Source organism: Sinohyriopsis cumingii, chromosome 2 (assembly GCF_028554795.1).
Source record: "Sinohyriopsis cumingii isolate HCF-2022 chromosome 2, ASM2855479v2, whole genome shotgun sequence".
NCBI lineage: Eukaryota > Metazoa > Mollusca > Bivalvia > Unionida > Unionidae > Sinohyriopsis > Sinohyriopsis cumingii.
The window spans coordinates 96,975,146-96,999,131 of NC_142962.1; the positions used below are offsets into that span (position 1 = coordinate 96,975,146).

Here is a 23,986-nt window from a genome sequence, read left to right on the forward strand (position 1 = left end):
CACACAGCTATATGCTAGTAATGACTGAAGTTGTTTTAGTAGTAGATAGTGTTTAATACATATGAAATATGGACATTGCATACTGTATGGACCTTGCATATTATATGGACATTGCATACTGTATGAACATTGCATACTGTATGAACATTGCATACTGTATGAATGTTGCATGCTGTATGGACCTTGCATACTGTATGGACATTGCATACTGTATGAACATTGCATACTGTATGGACATTGCATAATGTATGAACATTGCATACTGTGTGGATCTTGCATACTGTATGGATCTTGCATACTGTATGGACATTGCATACTGTATAGACCTTGCATACTGTATGGACCATGCATACTGGATGGATCTTGCATACTCTATGAACTATGCATACTATATGGACATTGCATACTGTATGGACATTGCATGCTATACAGATATTGCTCTCAGTGCTGATAATGAAATTGTAAATATTGGAATGATGTATGTGCAGAGTTAAATGAGATGCAACTTACGAATTTTTGTTAGATGATTTCACAGCTATAAAAAAGTATTATATCATTTTTAATCTATTCAGAACCTTAAGGATATAATTTAAACACAAATGTTTTGTTCATAATTAGTCAAGTTTTATTGTCATTTTCATTACATTGTCATAAAACATCTACAGTTCATCCTTTTGAGAGGCCACCCCCTGATTGGAGGCCACTTTGCTTGACACCATAATAGTACATTTTTACCATTGTGTCCTCTTCAAGAAAGGCCACCCCTTTTATAAAGCCAGCTTTTCAGTACAGAAGAGGTGGCATCGAAGGAGGGTGACTACTGTACAACAGAGCTGACCAGTTCTGAGTTTCACTGTTAAAGGTCTTTATAAAAAATATGTCAAGTACAATATCGTGATGTGACAGTTTCAGTTACTGGACATGATAAAAATGATGCCCTTTATACTGTTTCAGATATTGCTGATGAAATCATCATGACTTCTTTCATTGCTGTTTCAGATATTGCTGATGAAATCATCATGACTCCTTTCATTGCTGTTTCAGATATTGCTGACGAAATCATCATGACTCCTTTCATTGCTGTTTCAGATATTGCTGATGAAATCATCATGACTCCTTTCATTGCTGTTTCAGATATTGCTGATGAAATCATCATGACTCCTTTCATTGCTGTTTCAGATATTGCTGATGAGATCATTAAGTTATCTGTATATGGAGCAGCTCAGAATCAATCCTACAATCGTCTGGCAGAGATGGTTGACAGATTTGGAAGCAGAATGTCTGGCACACAAAGCCTGGAGGATGCTATAGGTGCAATGTGTATATGCCTGTCCCTGTAGATATATGTCTTTTATATGCCAGTCTTAAGTTGGGCGTATTATGTTAATGTTGGAGAGATTTTCATTAAATATTGTTCCAGTATATATTATGACTAGACATTGTTTCACATACCATAGTCTTGTCCCATCTCTCAAGGTGAAGGTCATGGTAAGTGAAAATGTAGCTCCATGCCTTGTATCCTTTTGAATCACTGTAGGTATTTTAATGAAATTTTGCCCATCATGATTAGGTGGTTAGTCGCATACCATTGCTGGGGCCCCGAGTGGCCTAGTGGTTTAAAGCACTTTCTGTTACGGATCACTGCCATCTCACCTCTGTCTGTGTGGGTTCGAGTCTCGGATTCGGCCAAAGTGGGTATGTGAAAAAGCTTGCCATTAGCTTCTCGAGCATCGGTGGTTCTTTCCAGGGATTTTCCGGGTTCTTCCTCCACCATTAATACTGGCCGCCATGTATAGCCTCTCGTGTGCTGAAAAATGGCATTAAACCCTACAACAGCAACAATATACCAGTGCCATTCTCTTGCCTTTATGGACACATTTGAAGAGATCTTAAGTAAGTTTTGTTCAAGTATATATCATGACTATATGTTTAGTCACACACCTTAGCCATGACTATATGTTGTGTCACACACCTTAGCCATGACTGTATGTTGTGTCAAACACCTTAGCCATGACTATATGTTGTGTCACACACCTTAGCCATGCCCCCTAACTGAAGATCACAACAAGGAAAAATGTAATTCTTTGACTTGTATCCTTGTTTGGAGAACAAGAAGAAGAGAATAAAAGAACAAAAAAGAAATTATAATGGAACTTTCTCCAAGTATATGTCAGGAACTGCTTGGTAACAGTCAAGTTAGGAATTATGAATCAATGAATGAATAAAATGAGTACATTTTGTGAATTTGTTTTATCTTTAATATTTTTGTTTTTAAAATCAGTAGGGTGCACAAGCTGCCGAAAATATAACACTCTTGTTCAAATTTTTATTTAAGCAAAGGATCTATATAATCATTGTATATATAATTTTAGGAACAGCTTGAACTATTAAATTTTGTTAAAGCCTTGACTTGTACAGATTTCAATCACAATGAATCCCATATGTAAAGGGCAGTCAAGTCACTATTCTTTATAGACATGTGTCCTTTATATTAAGGGTCAGAACACTTTATATTGTATACAGCTCATACTGTTATGACTGAGTGTTGCATAAAATGTGATAAAGGAAAGGTTGTTAAGGAATATTTGGATTCCTTCCAAAAATAAAAAATAACAGAACCTACTCCATTAAGAATGAATATCCAGCACTGAAAATGTTGGAATCCAGTAGAGTGAAACTAAGCAGTGAAGAGCACAATAAAGTACAAATTACAACAAAATTATGTTGAAAATGCTCTGACATACACAAGGCTAATCATGGCTTTTAATAAATAAGTTTAAAAAAATTGGATTTAAATAAAGCTACATGTAAAAGCCAAAGGTCAGCATGACATTATTTGATTTAGACACTTGGCAGTGTTATCAACAGTATTTTTGTCAAAATCTAATGTAAAATTTTTCTCAATATCTTCTTTTGTTTTAAACCTGCAGTCCTCTTTAAACAAGGGCCTTTTAAGGCTATATCACCTGAACCAAACGTAGACATTTAAAGTGTTCTTTAATAAAGTCGGTGGTATGAGTCATACCTTGATTAAGCAATTTAACTGAGAGCAGTAATATCATTATACTAAATGAGAGCCAGATCTATTCACCCATACTCCAGAACTGGGACCCTGGGTGGTTTTGTGGTCTGAGGTGCTTGCCTTTACAGATCACTGACATCTCACCTCTATCCTCAGGAGTTCAAGTTTGAGCTTTGGCCAAGATGGGTTTATGATAAAGCTTGCCAGTAGCTTCCTTTGGTTTGGTGGTTCTTTCTTGGGGTTTTATCAGGTTCTTCCTCCACAGAATATAGTTGCTGTCATGTATAGCATATAATGTGCTGAAAATTGGTGTTAAACCCACAACAACAACACTCCTGAACCATTTAATTTATATGATATTCAGAGGTGGCATTTTTTTTATTTGGAGGTGCCATTTTATTGAAGCTAGATTATATTGGTTATGAAATCAATGCCGAGTGATGGAATGGAAAAGGGTTTTTGTCTGCTGTTTAGTTTCCTGTCAAAACAAGCTGGGTTTCAAAATCTGTGTACATTTAATAACACCAGTGATGAGCTGCAAATGTGGTAAATCCACGCATGTGTCATGCCTTGATGTCCATCATACACAACCTTGTTGACCACAAGACACTCTTGTCTATGTTAGACAGGTATCTGATATATAAAGGACATTGATAGAAACATTTTCATAGTGGATTCCTAAAAGTGTTTGTTTTGAATATGTTTCTGGTATTTGGAGCTATTCATTAAGTGAGGTTGTGATTTATTCAACTTTTTCTCAAAGCTATATAAAATGAACACAAGGGTTTGATTTTTTTAATGACATGATGAAGTTAAATGATTTTGTGTCATAAACTGAGAGTTGATTGTTTTTGTATGATAAATTGATAATTAACTTATTTTGTATGATAAACTAATAGTTGACTGTTTTTGCATGATACACTAAAACTTTTTTGATATGATAAATTGATATTTTTTTGTTTTTATATGATAAACTGAAAGTTAATTTATTTTCTATGATAAACTAATAGTTCACTGTTTTTGTATGATAAACTAAAATTAACTTTTTTGGTTTGATAAATTGATAGTTAATTGTTTTTGTATGATAAACTGATGGTTCACTGTTACAATAAACTAATAGAGTAGTGCAGTGATGTCATTTTTGAAGGTGAAGTTTTGTTCTCTAAAAGTTAACTATACAATTTAAGCTGCTGATGAAATCTTCATAAATATAGACCTAGAATGTTTTAAAAGAAAAGTTGTGAAAAGGATAAAATACTGTTGTGAATAAAATACAGAAAAAGATTGTAGTGGGATTTGCAAATTATGGGTTAACATTAACAATCTTCTTTTCTGAGGAATTGTGTTGAGTAAGTCTTAATTTTTTAATACATAATATATACAATATATACATACTGTCAAGTTAAAGAAATCATGTCAGACTTGTTATTTAATTTGTATTCCAGACTACATGCTGGACAAATTGAAAGGAGATGGCTTAGAGAATGTGCATGGAGAACCAGTAATGGTGAGAAGCTAAGTCCAACTTGGCTTGGAATCTAAATTGAATTTCATAATTTTGAATCATTACATTTTATTCTAACCCAAGTGTTTGAAAGGTGCATTGAATAAACAAGTCCACAGGGCTGGATGTACAATATCAACTTTTGTTGGACATATTTTGGGGTGATTTGAATATAATAATGTGTATTATTGGGTGTATATCCAAGTGGGATAACATAAAAATGTCTGGCACCAGCATTATGTCAGATCAAAATGTACATGAGTCAGTCAACTGCAGTGACTGAATTCATTACTAATCCTTGTACACCACTGAAGCTAAATTTAACCCAGAGTTCCTCTTACATTTATGTAGGATGTAAATATTTTTTCCTGGTTATTTCTAAATCTAGAATGAAGAGTTATAAAAATTCCAATCTGTAATAAATGCATGCAACTGAAGTTTAGGAAAAAGTCCAGGCTGTAATAATTGTGTGCAACTGAAGTTTAGGAATAAGTTCAAGCTGTAATAATTGCGTGTAACTGAAGTTTAGGAAAAAATCCAAGCTGTAATAAATGCATGCAACTGAAGTTTGGGAAAAAGTCCAAGCTGTAATAAATACATGCAACTGAAAATGCTAAGAAGTCCAACTGTAATAAATGCATGCAACTTAAAATGCTAAAAAGTCCAAGCTGTAATAATTGTGTGCAACTGAAGTTTAGGAAAAAGTCCAGACTGTAATAACTGAGTGCAACTGAAGTTTAGGAAAAAGTCCAAGCTGTAATAATTGCATGCAACTGAAGTTTAGGAAAAAATCCAAGCTATAATGAGTGCAACTGAAGTTTGGGAAAAAGTTTAAGCTGTAATAAATACATGCAACTGAATATGCTAAAAAGTTAAAGTTGTAATAAATGCATGCAACTGAAAATGCTAAAAAGTCCAAGCTGTAATAAATGCATGCAACTTAAAATGCTAAAAAGTCCAAGCTGTAATAAATGCATGCAATGACCCCATGATAAAAGACTTGCATTCTACTTATCACTTACAGAAATGGTTTCCATTGCACAGGTGCCCAGTTGGAAGCGTGGAGATGAAAGTGCAGTCATGTTACAGCCCCGCTATCACCCTATGTCCCTCCTGGGTTTAGGGAGCTCTATTGGGACACCACATGGAGGGATCACAGCTGAGGCCCTGGTAGTCAGGTCATTTGATGAACTTCACAGTAGGGCAACTGAGGTGGGGCCATGTTCAATGATTTTGTTAATATCCTATCAGTTTTTCAAAGAGAAAAAATGCCTATGCATGGATTGTAAAGGTGGGGGTTAGTAGTCAGTAAGACTTATGAAGGGCAGACTGTCCACATGTAAATCCCTTGATAAATTCTTAATACAATGAAACATATCTTTAAAGACCAGCCCTTCTACCAACAAAAGCTGTCTTTTATTAGAGATCATTGCATTATATGCGTAGCTGATCTGTACATTAAGGATTGGGTTTGATATGAAAAGTGGTCTCCCATCGAAGTAATGGTATGTTGTTGAGAGAGGAAATTGATCTGTATTCAATTTCTTATGCTTCCTTCAGGTAAAAAAGGCATCTAATTCATCAATCTTAGCATATATGTCATGCATAACAAGACATCTAGTTAATCAATCTTAGCACATAGGTCATGTATAGCAAGATATCAAATTCATCAATCTTAGATATAGATCATGTATAACAAGACATCAAATTCATCAATCTTAGACACATAGGTCATATATAGCAAAACATCTATTTCATAAATCTTAGATATATAGGTCACGTATAGCAAGACATCTAATTCATCAATCTTAGACATATGTCATGTATAGCAAGACATCTATTTCATCAATCTTAGACACATAGGTCATATATAACAAAACATCTATTTCATAAATCTTAGATATATAGGTCATGTATAGCAAGACATCTAATTCATCAATCTTAGACATATGTCATGTATAGTAAGACATCGAATTCATCAATCTTAGACATATGTTGTGATTAATAAGACATCAAATTCATCAATCTTAGATCATATATAGCAAGACATCTATTTCAGTAATTTTAGCACATACATTATGTATAGGAAGACATTTATTTCAGCGATCTTAGCACATATGTCATGCATGACAAGACAATTAATTCATTAGTCTTAGCACGTAAGTCATCTATAGCAAGATATTTATTTCATCAATCTTAGACATACGTCATACATATCAAGACATCTAATTCATCAGTTTTAGCACATAGGTCATGCATAGCAAGACAGCTAATTCATCATTCTTTGCACATAAGTCATGTATTGCAGGACATTTATTTCATCAGTCTTAGCACATAGGCCATGTATAGCAAGACATCTAATTCATAAATCGTAGCACATATAGCTCATGCATAGCAAGACATCTATTTCATAAATCTTAGACATAGGTCATGCATAGCAGGACATCAAATTCATAAATCTTAGCACATATAGCTCATGCATAGCAAGACATCTATTTCATAAATCTTAGACATAGGTCATGTATAGCAAGACATCAAATTCATCAGTGTTAGCACATAGGTCATGCATAGCAAGATATCAAATTCACCACTCTTTGCACATAAGTCATGTATTGCAGGAAATTTATTTCATCAATCTTTGCACATAGGTCATGTATAGCAAGACATCTAATTCATAAATCTTAGCACATAGGTCATGAATAGCAAGACATCTAATTCATCAATCTTAGACATAGGTCATGTATAGCAAGACATCTAATTCATCAATCTTAGCACATAGGTCATGCAGAGCAAGACATCAAATTCATAAATCTTAGCACATATAGCTCATGCATAGCAAGACATCTATTTCATAAATCTTAGACATAGGTCATGTATAGCAAGACATCTAATTCATCAATGTTAGACATATAGGTCATGCATAGCAAGACATCTAATTCGTCAATCTTAGCACATAGGTCATGTATAGCAAGACATCGAATTACTCAGTCTTAGCATATAGGTCATGCATAGCAAGACATCGAATTACTCAATCTTAGCATATAGGTCATACATAGCAAGACATCTAATTCATCAATCTTAGCACATAGGTCATGTATAGCAAGACATCTAATGTATCAATCTTAGCATATAGGTCATGCATAGCAAGACATTGAATTACTCAATCTTAGCACATAGTTCATGTATAGCAAGACATCTAATTCATCAATCTTAGCATATAGGTCATGCATAGCAAGACATCGAATTACTCAGTCTTAGCATATAGGTCATGCATAGCAAGACATATAATTCATCAATCTTAGCATATAGGTCATGCATAGCAAGACATCGAATTACTCAATCTTTGTACATAGTTCATGTATAGCAAGACATCTAATTCATCAATCTTAGTACATAGGTCATGTATAGCAAGACATTTATTTCATCAATCTTAGCATATAGGCCATGTAAAGCAAGACATCTAATGTATCAATCTTAGCACATAGGTCATGTATAGCAAGACATCTAATTCATCAAATTTAGCACATTATATGAGCTGTCCATAGTGTGGATTGTGCTGAAGTGCCATTAAACTCTGTAAATACATAGCAAAGAAGTATTCGATGTTACATTTTAGACTTGGTCTTTACCTGTTTTGCAGTAGACACCAACTTTGTTGCATCAAATTTGTATCAAAGACAACTGTTCTACTTACAGTTTGCTAAAAAAAATGCACATTATAGCAGAAATAAAGACAGGTTTTTGTCAAATAAATGTCAACTTGATGTATGACCAGTTTTGATCACTAACATCAGTTGATTATTTTTGTATAGTCTTTGCATTTGTATTTCTTTGAATCATCTTTTTAAGGCCAAAGGGAAGATAATTGTGTATAACCAGGACTTCATAAGTTATGGTACATCAGTGCAATACAGATCAGATGGTGCTTATGAAGCAGCTATGGTTGGGGGAGTTGCCTCTCTAATTAGAAGTGTGACTCCACTGTCCATATACAGCCCTCATACAGGACATCAGGTGCTTCCTTTATTTTTATTTTTATGCATGCTTCAATAGATAGAAAGAAGTTACAGAATTGTATATAGCTGCATATTTGTTTACTATATGCACAAAAAATGATTACAAATGCAAGAATAAATTATTTTAATGTGTTAAGATTGTACAAAAGAATGAAATTTTAAGCATTTAGTCTGAGTTCTCAGTGTATTGCTCTTGCCATAAGCACAGTCTTGTTGTATGATGCTGCATTTGATCCATATATACTAGTAAGCTGTTGAGATGAATTCTATATGGTATGTGAATGTTTGATGATGGTACTTAAATTTTATGAGCATACTGACTTGAATACTGAGGCATCGAATGAGTATGCTGACTTGAATACTGAGGCATCAAATGAGTATGCTGACTTGAATAGAGGCATCAGATGAGTATGCTGACTTGAATAGAGGCATTGTATGAGTATGCTGACTTGAATAAAGGTATTGAATGAGTATGCTGACTTGAATACTGAGGCATTGAATGCATATAGTGACTTGAATAGAAGCATCAAATGAGTATACTGATTAGAATACTGATGCATTGAAAAAGTATACTGACATAAATAGATGCCTCAAATGCATCTTGAAAGTCATGATCACTAATCCATCTGATGCATTCTAAAGACATGGTTAATGTCTTCATGATAGCACAACCCTTGTGTTGAAATTGTTAACCTGCATAAAGTTACCATGTGTGTTGTGATTTTTAACCTATATGAAGTTATGTGTGTTGTGGAACCCTTGTGTTGTGATTTTTAACCTATATAAAGTTACCATGTGTGTTGTGGAACCCTTGTGTTGTGATTTTTAACCTATATAAAGTTACCATGTGTGTTGTGGAATCCTTGTGTTGTGATTTTTAACCTTTATAAAGTTACCATGTGTGTTGTGGAACCCTTGTGTTGTGATTTTTAACCTTTATAAAGTTAACTTGTTGTTATAGCTGATTTAGTAAGAAACTGCATACATTTAGCATGGAATGGAAACTTCATTGGTATGTATGTATGTATGTATGTATGTATGTGATCCATATATAATTTGCTAAATTTTTATGCCTCCTTGAATTTACTATATACAAATTTACTCTATTTTTATTTCCTCTAAAGCGGTATTTGATTCCACCTTTGATTTACCTTCATAAAATTGTGTAGTTGTTGTGCTCTAGAACACCATACAGAACCAATGTTGGGGTACCTTGGAGTCATTGTTTACATTAAGATGCTATCGTGACATTGAATGTGTGTGTGATTTGGATTTTTAATGTAGCTTTACAAAAAATTCAGTCATATTGCTACGATGTCTGCAGTGTGGCAGTTTATAGTGATATCTAGCATTGGGGCATCATGCCGCAGACATTTAGCATGATGTCCCACTCAGTCACATTATCCTGACACCAGGCCAACCAGTCCTAACACTAACTTCTTAATGCTGAGCACCAAGCGAGGCAGCTGTTAGTACCATTTTTGTAAGTCTTTGGTATGACTCAGCCGGTGATTGAACCCATGACCTCCTGCATCTGATGTTGACGCTCAAACCACTAGGCCACCAGAGTGGTCTATCATGACATTAACAGTTGTAAATATCATTAAGTAATATGAGGTAATTTTCAGAGAGAGAGACAAGAGATGAAAATTTGACAAACCATTTGTGTACATGTGTCATTTCATCTACATGTCTATTTGAATTTATCTCACCAACTTTTCTAAAATTCTCAGTTCAGTACACTCAAGTTTGGAAATATTTGCACATTTCACAGACTGCTTTTGTTGTAGATTCCCCATTATAAGTAAGAAAGCATAGAAATCTATTTAGAGATGCAGGTTGTTTAATATTAATTTGCAGTTTTTCGAAATAGTAGAGCAATCTTGTTACAGGTTCTACAATTATTGTCATTTTAGCAGTTTACCATCATTGGTCCAATATCCTGTTCGCATATGAGTGGTTTTACCATCATCTTGGCAGATGAGTGGTTTTACCATCATCTTGGCATATGAGTAGTTTTACCATCCTCTTGGCATATGAGTGGTTTTACCATCATCTTGGCATATGAGTGGTTTTACCATCATCTTGGCATATGAGTGGTTTTACCATCCTCTTGGCATATGAGTGGTTTTACCATCATCTTGGCATATTAGTGGTTTTACCATCATTAAACTACTGTAATAGTGGTACATTAGTGATTTTACCATCATTAAACTACTGTCACATTGGTACATTAGTGATTTTACCATCATTAGACTACTGTCATGTTGGTACATTGGTGATTTTACCATCATCAGACTACTGTCATGTTGGTACATTAGTGATTTTACCATCATTAGACTACTGTCATGTTGGCACCTTAGTGATTTTACCATCATTAGACTACTGTCATGTTGGTACATTGGTGATTTTACCATCATTAGACTACTGTCATGTTGGTACATTGGTGATTTTACCATCATTAGACTACTGTCATGTTGGTACATTAGTGATTTTACCATCATTAGACTACTGTCACATTGGTACATTAGTGATTTTACCATCATTAGACTACTGTCATGTTGGTACATTGGTGATTTTACCATCATTAGACTACTGTCATGTTGGTACATTAGTGATTTTACCATCATTAGACTACTGTCATGTTGGCACCTTAGTGATTTTACCATCATTAGACTACTGTCATGTTGGTACATTGGTGATTTTACCATCATTAGACTAGTCATGTTGGTACATTAGTGATTTTACCATCATTAGACTACTGTCATGTTGGTACATTAGTGATTTTACCATCATTAGACTACTGTCATGTTGGCACCTTAGTGATTTTACCATAATTAGACTACTATCATGTTGGTACATTAGTGATTTTACCATCATTAGACTACTTTCATGTTGGTACATTAGTGATTTTACCATCATTAGTCTACTGTCATGTTGGCACCTTAGTGATTTTACCATCATTAGTCTACTGTCATGTTGGCACCTTAGTGATTTTACCATCATTAGACTACTATCATATTGGTACATTAGTGATTTTACCATCATTAGACTACTGTTGTGTTGGTACATTAGTGATATTACCATCATTAGACTACTGTCTTGTTGGTACATTAGTGATTTTACCATCATTAGACTACTGTCATGTTGGCACCTTAGTGATTTTACCATCATTAGACTACTGTCATGTTGGTACATTAGTGATTTTACCATCATTAGACTACTGGTGTGTGGTACATTAGTGCTTTTACCATCATTAGACTACTGTCTTGTTGGTACATTAGTGATTTTACTATCATTAGACTACTATCATGTTGGTACATTAGTGATTTTACCATCATTAGACTACTGGTGTGTGGTACATTAGTGCATTTACCATCATTAGACTACTGTCTTGTTGGTACATTAGTGATTTTACTATCATTATTCTACTGTCATGTTGGCACCTTAGTGATTTTACCATCATTAGACTACTGCCATGTTGGCACCTTAGTGATTTTACCATCATTAGACTACTGTCATGTTGGCACATTAGTGATTTTACCATCATTAGACTACTGTCATGTTGGTACATTAGTGATATGACCATCATTAGAATACTGTCATGTTGGCACCTCAGTGATTTTACCATCATTAGACTACTGTTAAGTTGGTACATTAGTGATTTTACCATCATTATTCTACTGTCATGTTGGCACCTTAGTGATTTTACCATCATTAGACTACTGTTGTGTGGTACATTAGTGCTTTTACCATCATGGAACCACTGTCAGGTTGGTATATTAGTGGTTTTGCTATCTTTGGACCACTGTCCTACTGGTATATTATTAGTTTTCCTGTCATTGGACCACTTTCCTGCTAGTATATCAGTTACAGCTTCTTTCAGTCAAGGTTTTTCTGCTCTTAAGTTGCAAAAAATATTATTTAACAATTTATCCTTGCACTGATTCCAAACATTTTGCCACTTATTTTCAGAACCTTTGCAAAATATAATTTGCATATTACAGAAAATCTTGCAAAAGGTGTAGATATATAGACTCTAATTACGTTTTTAGGCAATGTTCACTTAAAGTTACTTGCAAGAGCTTTCTCATATTCACTACCCAAGGTTCTGATGTGATAACCCTATCTACACCTTTGTGCATTGAGCAGGTATTTCTGTTTTTGGGGTCTGTTCAGCAAGCCACTGCATCTAATCAAAATTAAGTTCAGATTTGAACTCTGTTCCTACATGATCAACACAAGGGGAGCACACAACTTGAATGTACTGATAAATAAGCAATTTTCCAGTGACTGACTGTGCTTGCACAAATATCTTTCACTCAAATAGACCTGTAATGGCTTCCCTCTGGTACATAGTCATACTTTAGATGTTAAACTTCCAAAGTAATCTTTTTAGGTTAATTGCCACCACCATTTTTGGCCAATGTACAATGCACCACACTGTTGCTTAGTTTGCAATTACATACTAAAGGAGGCAACCCATGAAATCCAATAGATGTCACTAGGATATGTATCAATCTATCTGTTTGATCCACCAAAGTGTAGATAGCATTATTGTATTGAAACCTTGGCTAGTGAAGATGGAGCTTTCTGCCTTACTTGGTTATATGAAATACACAAAGCCACAGAAATGAATATTTTCAGATGTGTGCTGACTTATTTATACAGCTGTATATGAAATACACAAAGCCATGGAGAAATGAGTAGTTACCTCTGTCTGCACAAGCAGACTATGGCATTGATGGACTAAAAATCCTAGTACAGCATTGTGGAACAAATAAGAAATATTTGCATGGTACTCAGTAAACTACTAATTCAAGAAAGTTTATGTTACTGAAAAATCCTATTTTGGAGTAGATGTATTCTAGACATAATGTCTGTGAGCTCTGGAAAATTTTAAATAACAGCCACAAATATCAGTTTCCCAACATCTTCAAACTGACAAAACTAGCTATGCATATGCCCCTTCAGAAGGAAGTACAGAAATATATTCATACACAGATAAGGAACAGAGTATACTCAGAAATAATTAACAGATTCATACTTATACAACTAGAGATGACATCTTGTAAAGAATTTGATACCATCAGTAGAGCTCTAAAAAAGTGGATCTGTAAGAAAGAGAGATAGATATTGAAGTTTTAGGTAAATATTGAACTATGACTATTGCCTCCTACTCCTCCTTTTCTGCTCTCCCCTTCTTTCGGTGACAAAGGGTGAAGTCCTTCTGAAGATAAAATCCTCGCAGCAACTCTCCTTAAAATGTACATGGGGAACAAATTTTGAATTTCTCTTTGTATGCAGAGATATTTAACCAATGAATGAAGGTACTGATGGAATAAATAAAATTAACACAGAAGCAGCGGGTGGGTGTGTGTGCAGATTTTAAACAGCTCAAATTAATCACCTTGTGTACAATTTGTAAAATGACATTGAATAGGACTGTGTGTTGTCATCAGTTTTCTTTCTTCGCTAATAAATACAAGTACCTGTGGCCACAGCAGTCTTTTGTATCTGTAGGAAGTACACTATGATAGATTTTGTTAGTATTCATTCTTATTCCCATGCCCAGATTTGTTCTAGATGAGATTTTCTTTGCACGATGAAATTACTTTATTTCTTCTGTTTTGAAGATAACTTTGTAATGTCTTCCAGGTTTAAGTGAGACATAAAATTGATGATAAAATGTTTTCAGAGCATTCATGCCATGTTGAATATGACTCACTGACATCCAGCTGATAGTCTGTTTGAAAGTTTTTTTTTTTCTTGTCATTGATGAGAACTGCACATAAATATATGATACCTATACAGCTATCTATAATATGCATACTGGAAATACAACCAGTATGTCAACATACATAAAAGGGAACCACCTACCTTCCAAAGATGGAAAGACTATCAAGTTCATATGTGCATTGATATGTATTGTATCGCAGGCTATGTATCATGAATCATATTGATACATGGCACAGGTGTATCTTTTCACCCCTATTGAATAGCATAGAGTCTAATGAGCCATGCTGTAATTTCGTAAAACTTTCAGTAGTGTGTATTCTGAGTATTATACCAACAGTAGTGTGTATTCTGAGTATTATACCAACAGTAAATAGTAAAGTCTAATGAACCAAGCTGTAATATGCAGACAGATCATGGTTTACACTGTTTTCACTTGAAATTATAATTCAAAGAAGTATCATAAACCTGACCTGTTGGTGCATTATGTGATGGCAGACCTATGTCTACACTTTGCTCAGGCAGATCAGTTATAATTGCTTGCCAAATAAAATCTGTGATGAATACGTTTGCAAAGTTTTACAAGATAACTTCATTAGGAGGAGAAATATTGTATATGTTTTTTTTATTGGAAAATGCAGCTTTGAGACTTCGTAAATAATGAAGTTTTTAAAACAAGTTTGACATATTGAAATTAATTTTAAAAATTTGAGAATTAGGTAGAATTGATTGAGAAACTAACAGATAAATGGAAACTATTAGAAATTAAGACATTTTTATATACCCCATGATGATTGTGATTGGGTGGTATATGTATGTCTGTTCAGTTAAATGTTGTTATATCACTTTCTCAAGGTGGGGCATATGAGTTTTTCGTGAACACTTTTATTTTGTGTTGAAATATAATTTTGAAACATTTGCTACTTCTTGCATTTTGTATCTCCAGTCATTCAGAATGAATTGTCTCCCTTACAGGTCTATAGAGATGGAGTGAAGCAGATTCCCACAGCATGCATCACAGTGGAAGATGCTGAAATGATGTGGAGAATGGCACAGAGAGGTAGAAATAATGTGGAGAATGGCACAGAGAGGTAGAAATAATGTGGAGAATGGCACAGAGAGGTAGAACTGATGTGGAGAATGGCACAGAGAGGTAGAAATGATGTGGAGAATGGCACAGAGAGGTAGAAATGATGAGTCAGAATGCTGTTTATTGAAACATCACTATTGTTTCTCCTGTGGTAGCAAATGTCAAAACATAGGCATCATTCTTCCAGTGATAATGTCATTATTGGCATGTACATAGGCATCATTCTTCCAGAGATGTCATTATTGACATGTATGTAGGCATCACTCTTCCAGTAGTAATGGCATTATTATCATGTACATAGGCATCACTCTTCCAGTGATAATTTCATTTTTGTCATGTACATAGGCATCACTCTTCCAGTGGTAATGACATTATTGTCATGTACATTGGCATCACTCTTCCAGTGGTAATGTCATTATTGTCATGTACATAGGGATCACTTTTCCAGTGTTAATTTCATTATTGTCATGTACATAGGCATCACTTTTCCAGTGGTAATGTCATTATTGTCATGTACATAGGCATCACTCTTCCAGTGGTAATTTCATTATTGTCATGTACATAGGCATCACTCTTCCAGTGATAATGTCATTATTGTCATGTACATAGGCATCACTCTTCCAGTGGTAATTTCATTATTGTCATGTACATAGGCATCACTCTTCCAGTGGTAATGACATTATTATCATGTACATAGGCATCACTCTTCCAGTGATAATGTCATTATTGTCATGTACATAGGCATCAATCTTCCAGTGGTAATTTCATTATTGTCATGTACATAGGCATCACTATTCCAGTGGTAATGACAGTTTAGTCATGACTGCTAAGATTCTGTGTTAAAGATTAGTGTACATCATTAGCATGATACATATGTTAGACACTGCATTATGCAGAACCATTGTCATGATATTGCATAAACTTATCCCTTATTGTTCAGCATGCACAAATGCAAAAACTAGATATCGCACTGACTTTTCCAGTGGTGTCGTCATCATCATCATTATCAACAGTTTGTTTCAGTTTTGCTTAAAGGTTTTCACTTGCATATGCTTTCTAAACTAATTGGTGGTCTTCACAACTCATTGACTGATTTTCATTTCCCTACTGGTAGCCTCACTTTTTTTATTTCATCTGTTGAATGTTGATCTCAGAAAGGTGTCAACTGGAATAACTTATCCAAAGCTGTAGGCATATTTAATTAGCATGTAAATTGCAGAGCCATGTTTTTCTTGGGACAATGGATATCATACTTGAAACAAAAATGAACTGTTTATTCAGAGTTATCAATTGATAATGGAATATACATGATAAAGATATAGTCATCAGGAAACTGAAAGATTACAATAAGCTTGCTTTCTATCTCCAAAATCTACAGATCAAAACTGCTGTAAATACACCTGATATTTCTCACTAACACGACATTGTTTCATATCTCTTTCTTACACAGACACACTTTCATGAATCACATTTCTCAAATTCTTTTATTTTTTAGTTGTAATTTCATAACGAGGTTACTGTTGATGTAGGAACACATGTTGCACTTTGCTTTTTGACAACTTGGTTTCATATCAGCACACAGTTTACCAATAAATAATACCTATAAAGTAATACATGTTTAAACCATTTTAATCATTTTGCCAACATACATATTGTAACCATTATGCTTTAAATAGACATGATCTTGTATAATAATAAAACATTATCAATTCAGTTCTCTATCTCTTCCATTCACTAATATCAACAATGGCCTTTCTGAGTACTTTTTATATTGGATTCTTGAGTTGAGAGTAGAAGGAGATAAAAAAAATTATATTTATTTTGTTTGTTAGTATCATTAGGTCATTGAGTATTGTTGATCATTAGGGCATTGAATATAGTTTGTCATTAGGTCATTGAGTATAGTTTATTATTAGGGCATTGAGTATAGTTTATCATTAGGGCATTGAGTATAGTTTATTATTAAAGCATTGAGTATATTTTCTTATTAAGGCATTGAGTATAGTTTATCATTAGGGCATTGAGTATAGTTTATCATTGGGGCCATTGAGTATAGTTTATCATTAGGGCAGTGAGTATAGTTTATCATTAGGGCATTGAATATATTTTATCATTAGGGCATTGAGTATAGTTTATCATTAGGGCAGTGAGTATAGTTTATCATTAGGTCATTGAATATAGATTATCATTAAGTAATTTAGTATACTTTATCTTTAGGTCATTGAGTATAGTTTATTATTAGGACATTGATTATAGTCTTTCATTAGGGCATTGAGTATGGTTAATTATTAGGGCATTGAGTATAGTTAATCATTAGGGCATTGAGTATAGTTTATCATTAGGGCATTGAGTATAGTTTATGATTAGGGCATTGATTATAGTTTATCGTTAGGGCATTGAGTATAGTTTATCATTAGGGCATTGGGTATAGTGTATCATTAGGTCATTGAATATAGATTATCATTAAGTCATTTAGTATACTTTATCTTTAGGTCATTGAATATAGTTTATTATTAGGGCATTGATTATAGTTTATCATTAGGGCATTGAGTATAGTTTATTATTAGGGCATTGAGTATAGTTTATCATTTGGGCATTGAGTATATTTTCTTATTTGGGCTCTGAGTATAGTTTATCACTGTGTATGGATCAGTTTGTATATCTTACTGGCAGAAGCTTGATTCAATACACTGTAAGAGTTGAACTTGACTGTGTATGGATCAGTTTGTATATCTTACTGGCAGAAGCTTGATCCGATACACTGTCAGAAACTTCAGCTATATCTGGAAGCAGTTAGAATATCCCTTCAGTAATCCTCAGTATTTAGGGAAATGAAACATAATTTTATAACAGATGAACAAATTTGACTCCTTAGTATGCTTCCAAATGGTCTCTTAGTCCTCCAAGAACCTTCTCATTTTTCAGAGTAAATTTTGATGAAATCTGTTGAGTGGAAGGTTAAGATTGAGAATTATTGACGTTGGGACCTTCATCCCCCAGATATTTTGGAAGCTCTCTAAACCTTTTCACCCATGATCCACTCCACTTTAGAGAGGCTTTATGGGGTGCAGAATACATTTGATCTTCAGCTGATTCTCCACTCAGCTGCAGGGACTGGTGTAGTGCATTAGGTAACGTACAGTCAGAGGCATCAAAGAAGGAGATAGGTTGGTCTGTTCCCTCTTCCATGCTATAACCCCATTGTTTCAGCATCTGGCTTTAAGTGCATTCACCTGCTTGACTGCTCAGGCCTCCAGTCCTAGATTCAAGAGCATACCGGATGTGGATATCAGTGGGGTTCTGGATCTTCATCCTTATTGAATCACTTGAAGCTATAGAGTCTGAAGATCAGACTTTGGTTACCACAACTTCACATGCTGATTCCTTTGTGGCAGCCTCCTTCAGAGGAGCAGTATCTTTCAGGATGCAAATATTTCTTTATGCGGTCACTGAGACAGTGAGGCACTCACTCTTGATGTTGATGGCTTTTTCAGTTAACTTTGCTACTTCTGTAGAGATGTTTTGAGCAAGGGTCCCACTACCAGGCCCCATTGAAAATTCCTCTCTTTTCATTAGATAAATGGGTTTGCTGGAAAGTCCAGGGCAGAAATAATATGGATTCCTCCCTCCCTAAATACAGAAACAGTCAGTCCAAGAATGACACACCTTCTTGTACCAAATCTGGGTTCCCATGTGGCTGAGTGATCTAAGGTGCTTGCCTTTACAGATCACTGAATCTCATCTTTGTCTATGTGGCTTTCAGTCTCAGATCAGCCATCATAGGTATGTGAGAAAGCTTACCAGTAGCTTCTTTTGGGTCAGTGTTTTTTCCTGGGGTTTTCCCTGTTTTTCCTAAACCAAATGAAGTGGCTGCCATGTATAGCCTATCATGTTCTGAAAAACAGTGTTAAACCCACAACTCCTGCCCCCCAGTAACAAACTACTCCACCCTTTTCCTGACATTCCAGAAGGTGCATGACCAGACCTTGGCATTGGTCCTCCTTATAATAACAAGGTTACCAGCTTCACTTCCAGAGCTTCCACTTCTATCAATGACCCCCATTTGGTTTCATTAGGCCAGATTGACATTCCCAAGGAAAGAGGTTTATATCCTGTTAAAGGGGAAAGTAGAGAATTTAACGAACACCCAAAGCCTGGGATTCCATTTCAGGATCTTGGTTTTGGAGAAAGGGGTAAGTTTCACCTAATTATTTTCCCCAGTTAAGCACATTTATTTGAAAAAAGTGCTTTCATGATGGAGTGATCAATTTTAGTTTGAAACGCAATAAAAGAGAATGATCAGGTATTCTGCATAGATATCTAAAAGCCTACCTACACACCCTCAGCTTTACATCCCACAGGATATCCATGCAAGTTTGTCTGGGCAAGAAGTTCTTTCAGTTTTGGGCTCATGTATTTGGTCTCCACTCCCATAATCTTTACTAGGGTGAGTGGTAGGAGTAATAATAACTCACTTGAGATAGAGGTTCCCTTCATCCAGTATTTCAGTGGCTGGTTTTAGACACAACATTCTCAAATGTGCCTTAACAAGAGACCTGTCAGTCTGTTGAAAGACAATGACTCATTTGGGGTTAATCCTCAACCATGAGAAGGCAGACTGGACTCCTCAAAATTTCACTAATGCGGGATGAATTTTCTCAAAAATCTAGGAACAGTCTGTGTTTTCCCCTACAGGATAGCACAGATAGTGTCTGTCATAACAAGAATGTTGGAGAAGACTTCATTTTCTGCTGACCTCTTCAGTTTCTCTCTCTCACCATTTCTCTCTCTCACCTGTTAACCACATGGGTTCAAGTCTTGGATTCAGCCAGTGTGGGTAAGTGAGAAAGCTTGCCAGTAGCTTCTCATGGGTTGGTGGTTCTTTCCAGGGTTTTTCCAGGTTCTTCCACCATGTTTAATACTGGCTGCCATGTATCGCCTAACGAGTGCTGAAAAATGGCATTAAACCCTACAACAGTAACAACAACAACTCTCACCCATGGATCCTGAATAAGACAACAGATCTAGTTCCTGTAGGGAAAGTTCATTGGAAGCCTCTCCATTGCTACTAGTGAACTGGAGACATCAAATAGACTACTCTTTCAGCTTGGATTCTTTTTGGAATCCCACTTTTGTCAGTGCATGAATTGTGGCTAAATCAGGATAGGTATCTGCTTTGAGTTCTGAACTTGCCCCAGAACCAGTTTCTTCCCTGTGTACTGATGTTTCAGATTCACCTGTGGTATTGACTTAGAGCCCAAGGGGGTAATGCTTACAGGCTTTTGGTTCCAGGAGGCATATTCTTCTTATATTAACAAATTAGAATTATGTTTATTTTCCTTGTACAACAGGGGTGCCTCAGTGTCATAAGATAGCACTGTGTTATGGTCACCATGGACAACATATCAGTTGTAGTGTACCTCACATGTCAAGGAGATACTCATTCCCCTTCTTTTATTTTGGAAGCCTGGAGCTTTCTGAGATGGATGGTTTTATTGGGAATTTATAGTCATTTACATTCCAGGCAAGAAAAGTATCTTAGTGGACATTCTGCCCAGACTAGGACAGTTGATCCTCACGCTGCACTGGATGGTGGAGGAGAGGCTTTTTCACCTGAAGCGGGGGTGGGGGGGGGGGGCAATGGTAGATTTGTTTGCAATGATGTTGATCAGCATTGTTCACATTGTACCACATTGTGTCTCTCTAGTGGCAGGCCAGAGTGCAAAGGGTAGTGGATATCTTCAGGGCTTATGTGTCACAGCTCATCCCGATAGCCCCCCCCCCCATGATCTCAGTGGTTGTGGTTCAGGTATCATTCTGACATGTTGGTATATGCCTTCAAGGAGTTACTGGTGGGAATGGATCTGCTGTCACAGCGCAAAGGGTTCCTCCGGTGGAACAATCCACAGATTCTTCATTTTCATTTTTGGCTTATATGAAACAATATATCCTGCATAATCAGTTTTCAAGCATGATTGCAGACAGATGGAAGACAATCTACCTCCAAGGTTTACGACACCAAGTGGAGAGTGTTCTGTAATTGGTTCATTAGGTAACATTTTGTTCTGTAGACTTTAAGATAAGCTCTAGTGACAGTTTTGTTTTTGTTTTATTTCTTGCTCGTATGTTTTCTGTTTTACTCTATTATAGGAGAAAAAATTGTGTTGAATCTAAATATGTCTGCTGAAAATGTAGGCATGGTTACATCCCGAAACACAGTAGCTGAAATTATTGGATACAAATATCCAGAACAGGTAATATTATATCTTTTTGTTTTATATATTGGTAACAAATATGAAAATTTTTTCAATCTGTTGAATTTTAATTTATCTTTGTCATGTATTCTGTGGAATTTGTGTAAATTCAGTTGAGCATGAACTTCAAAAGCTTGATGTATTGCAGTCCCAAACATTATTTTTCCCTATGTTTTTGAGTTGTGAAAAGTCACAAACAGTATTTTTCCCTATGTTTTTGAGTTGTGAAAAGTCACAAACAGTATTTTTCCCTATGTTTTTGAGTTGTGAAAAGTCACAAACAGTATTTTTCCCTATGTTTTTGAGTTGTGAAAAGTCACAAACAGTATTTTTCCCTATGTTTTTGAGTTGTGAAAAGTCCCAAACAGTATTTTTCCCCATGTTTTTGAGTTGTGAAAAGTCACAAACAGTATTTTTCCCTATGTTTTTGAGTTGTGAAAAGTCACAAACAGTATTTTTTCCTATGTTTTTGAGTTGTGAAAAGTCCCAAACAGTATTTTTCCCCATGTTTTTGAGTTGTGAAAAGTCACAAACAGTATTTTTCCCAATGTTTTTGAGTTGTGAAAAGTCACAAACAGTATTTTTCCCTATGTTTTTGAGTTGTGAAAAGTCACAAACAGTATTTACCAAATAAATATTTATTGTTCTTTTTATCCAAGACCTACTTCTGTCAGCCACATGAATTTGACAAAATTATGCATATTAGGATAGCAACATTTACATATTTGTAGTTAGACTTGGTTTTATCTGGTTTGTGATTTCCTAAATTTGGCTCTTTGGGCAATAATGTGCACATAAATTATATTATAGCATTCTGTTAAACCATAATGAGTTTTTACAGGGTATGATTCAAGAGAAATGATAGCTGTCATATGTGTATTTGTGCCATTGTTGAATGAGCAAAACATTTCTTGTGATAATGGCCATATTTATGCTCCATTCATATTTTTGCTGGGCCCCACCTTAATTTCTCATTGAAATAGTATCACTTTTATCCTAATTTTGACAGAATAAATGAGTCACATGCCATACTAGATACTATAATCTATACAGACATTTGTTTGCTATTCAGAAGAGCAAGGACATGTATTAAGAACATGTAATAAAAGTATCTTCTGAACCCGTTTTTTAAAAGAACAATTTATCTATATTCTGTTGCTGATATGGAAACAAACTTAATGTGTAACATTACTTTTTTCTTGTAGGTAGTACTCGTAAGTGGACACCTGGACAGTTGGGATGTGGGACAAGGAGCCATGGATGATGGGGGTGGTGCCTTCATATCCTGGCAGGTAACTGTATACAGATATTTTGTACATATTTATAAATGAATTATTATTAACATATTCTTGATCACTTGGTAATTTTACACAATTAATGCTTTTTGTATGAATAAATATTAAATGTTATCAAAGGTTTTCAATTTGGATTTTTGATCATACTTAAGGATAGCAACTGTTTTTAATGTCTCAGATGTTAGCAGTTTCATAGCTTTATTAATTCACCTGGCCAAAAGACCAAGGGAGCATTATTAGGTTGTGTATTGTCTTCATACATTTATCCTTCAGCAATTGCATATTTGTGATCTGATTTCAATCAAACATGGAATATGGGTTTATATCATTAAAATCTTGGACAAAGTTCAGAAAGGAGCAAGATTTATGGATATTAATAAGGTGAACTTGCACCTGATTGGCTAACCTTGTTTCACCTCTCAAGGACATATTTCTGATCTGATTTTGATCAAACTTGGAATATATGTTTACATAATTAAGATCTCAGATGAGTACATTAATGAAAGGAATCTGCTTGCATCCAATTAGCTGAAATTGTTAACACTCTGAAGCTTGTATTTCTAATCAAACTTGGAATTTATGATTATTTCATAAAGATCTCAGACAAGTTAAGAAATGAGCGAGATCTACAAATATTGAGTTGATCTTGCGTCTGATTGGATGAGCTTGTTACCCCTTTGTAAGTCATATTTCTCATCTGATATTTATCACACTGAAATGTATGCTTTTATCATCCAGGTCTTGAATGGGGTTCATTAATGAGTAAGATCCATGCATATTAATGAGAAAATCTTGCATCTGATTTGCTGACTTTGTTCCCACTCTGGAGGCCATATTTTGGATTCAATTTTTATAAAACTTGGAATATATACTTATGTCATTAAGATCATATACAAGTTTGAAAATGAACAAGATGCATGCATATTAATTAATTGATCTTACATCAGCTGGCTCCATCAAACTTGAAATATTGGTAAGAGAGCTGTACATATTAATGAGATAATCTTGCGTCTGATTGGCTGAGCTTCTTATCACTCTGGAAGCCTTATTTGTCATCCGATTTTAGTCA

The 23,986-nt window shown here is 35.0% G+C and overlaps 1 protein-coding gene across 1 annotated transcript in view; it reads left to right on the forward strand.

Annotated features, from left to right (window-relative positions):
• Window positions 1-23,986, forward strand: part of LOC149805435 (carboxypeptidase Q-like) — a 45,865-nt gene that overhangs the window by 7,445 nt on the left and 14,434 nt on the right. The window contains exons 3-9 of the mRNA XM_089950018.1: window positions 1,180-1,311; window positions 4,468-4,529; window positions 5,571-5,738; window positions 8,376-8,540; window positions 15,254-15,338; window positions 21,519-21,622; window positions 22,828-22,914. Coding sequence (XP_089806144.1) covers window positions 1,180-1,311; window positions 4,468-4,529; window positions 5,571-5,738; window positions 8,376-8,540; window positions 15,254-15,338; window positions 21,519-21,622; window positions 22,828-22,914 — 803 coding nt within the window. The remainder of the gene's footprint in view (window positions 1-1,179; window positions 1,312-4,467; window positions 4,530-5,570; window positions 5,739-8,375; window positions 8,541-15,253; window positions 15,339-21,518; window positions 21,623-22,827; window positions 22,915-23,986) is intronic.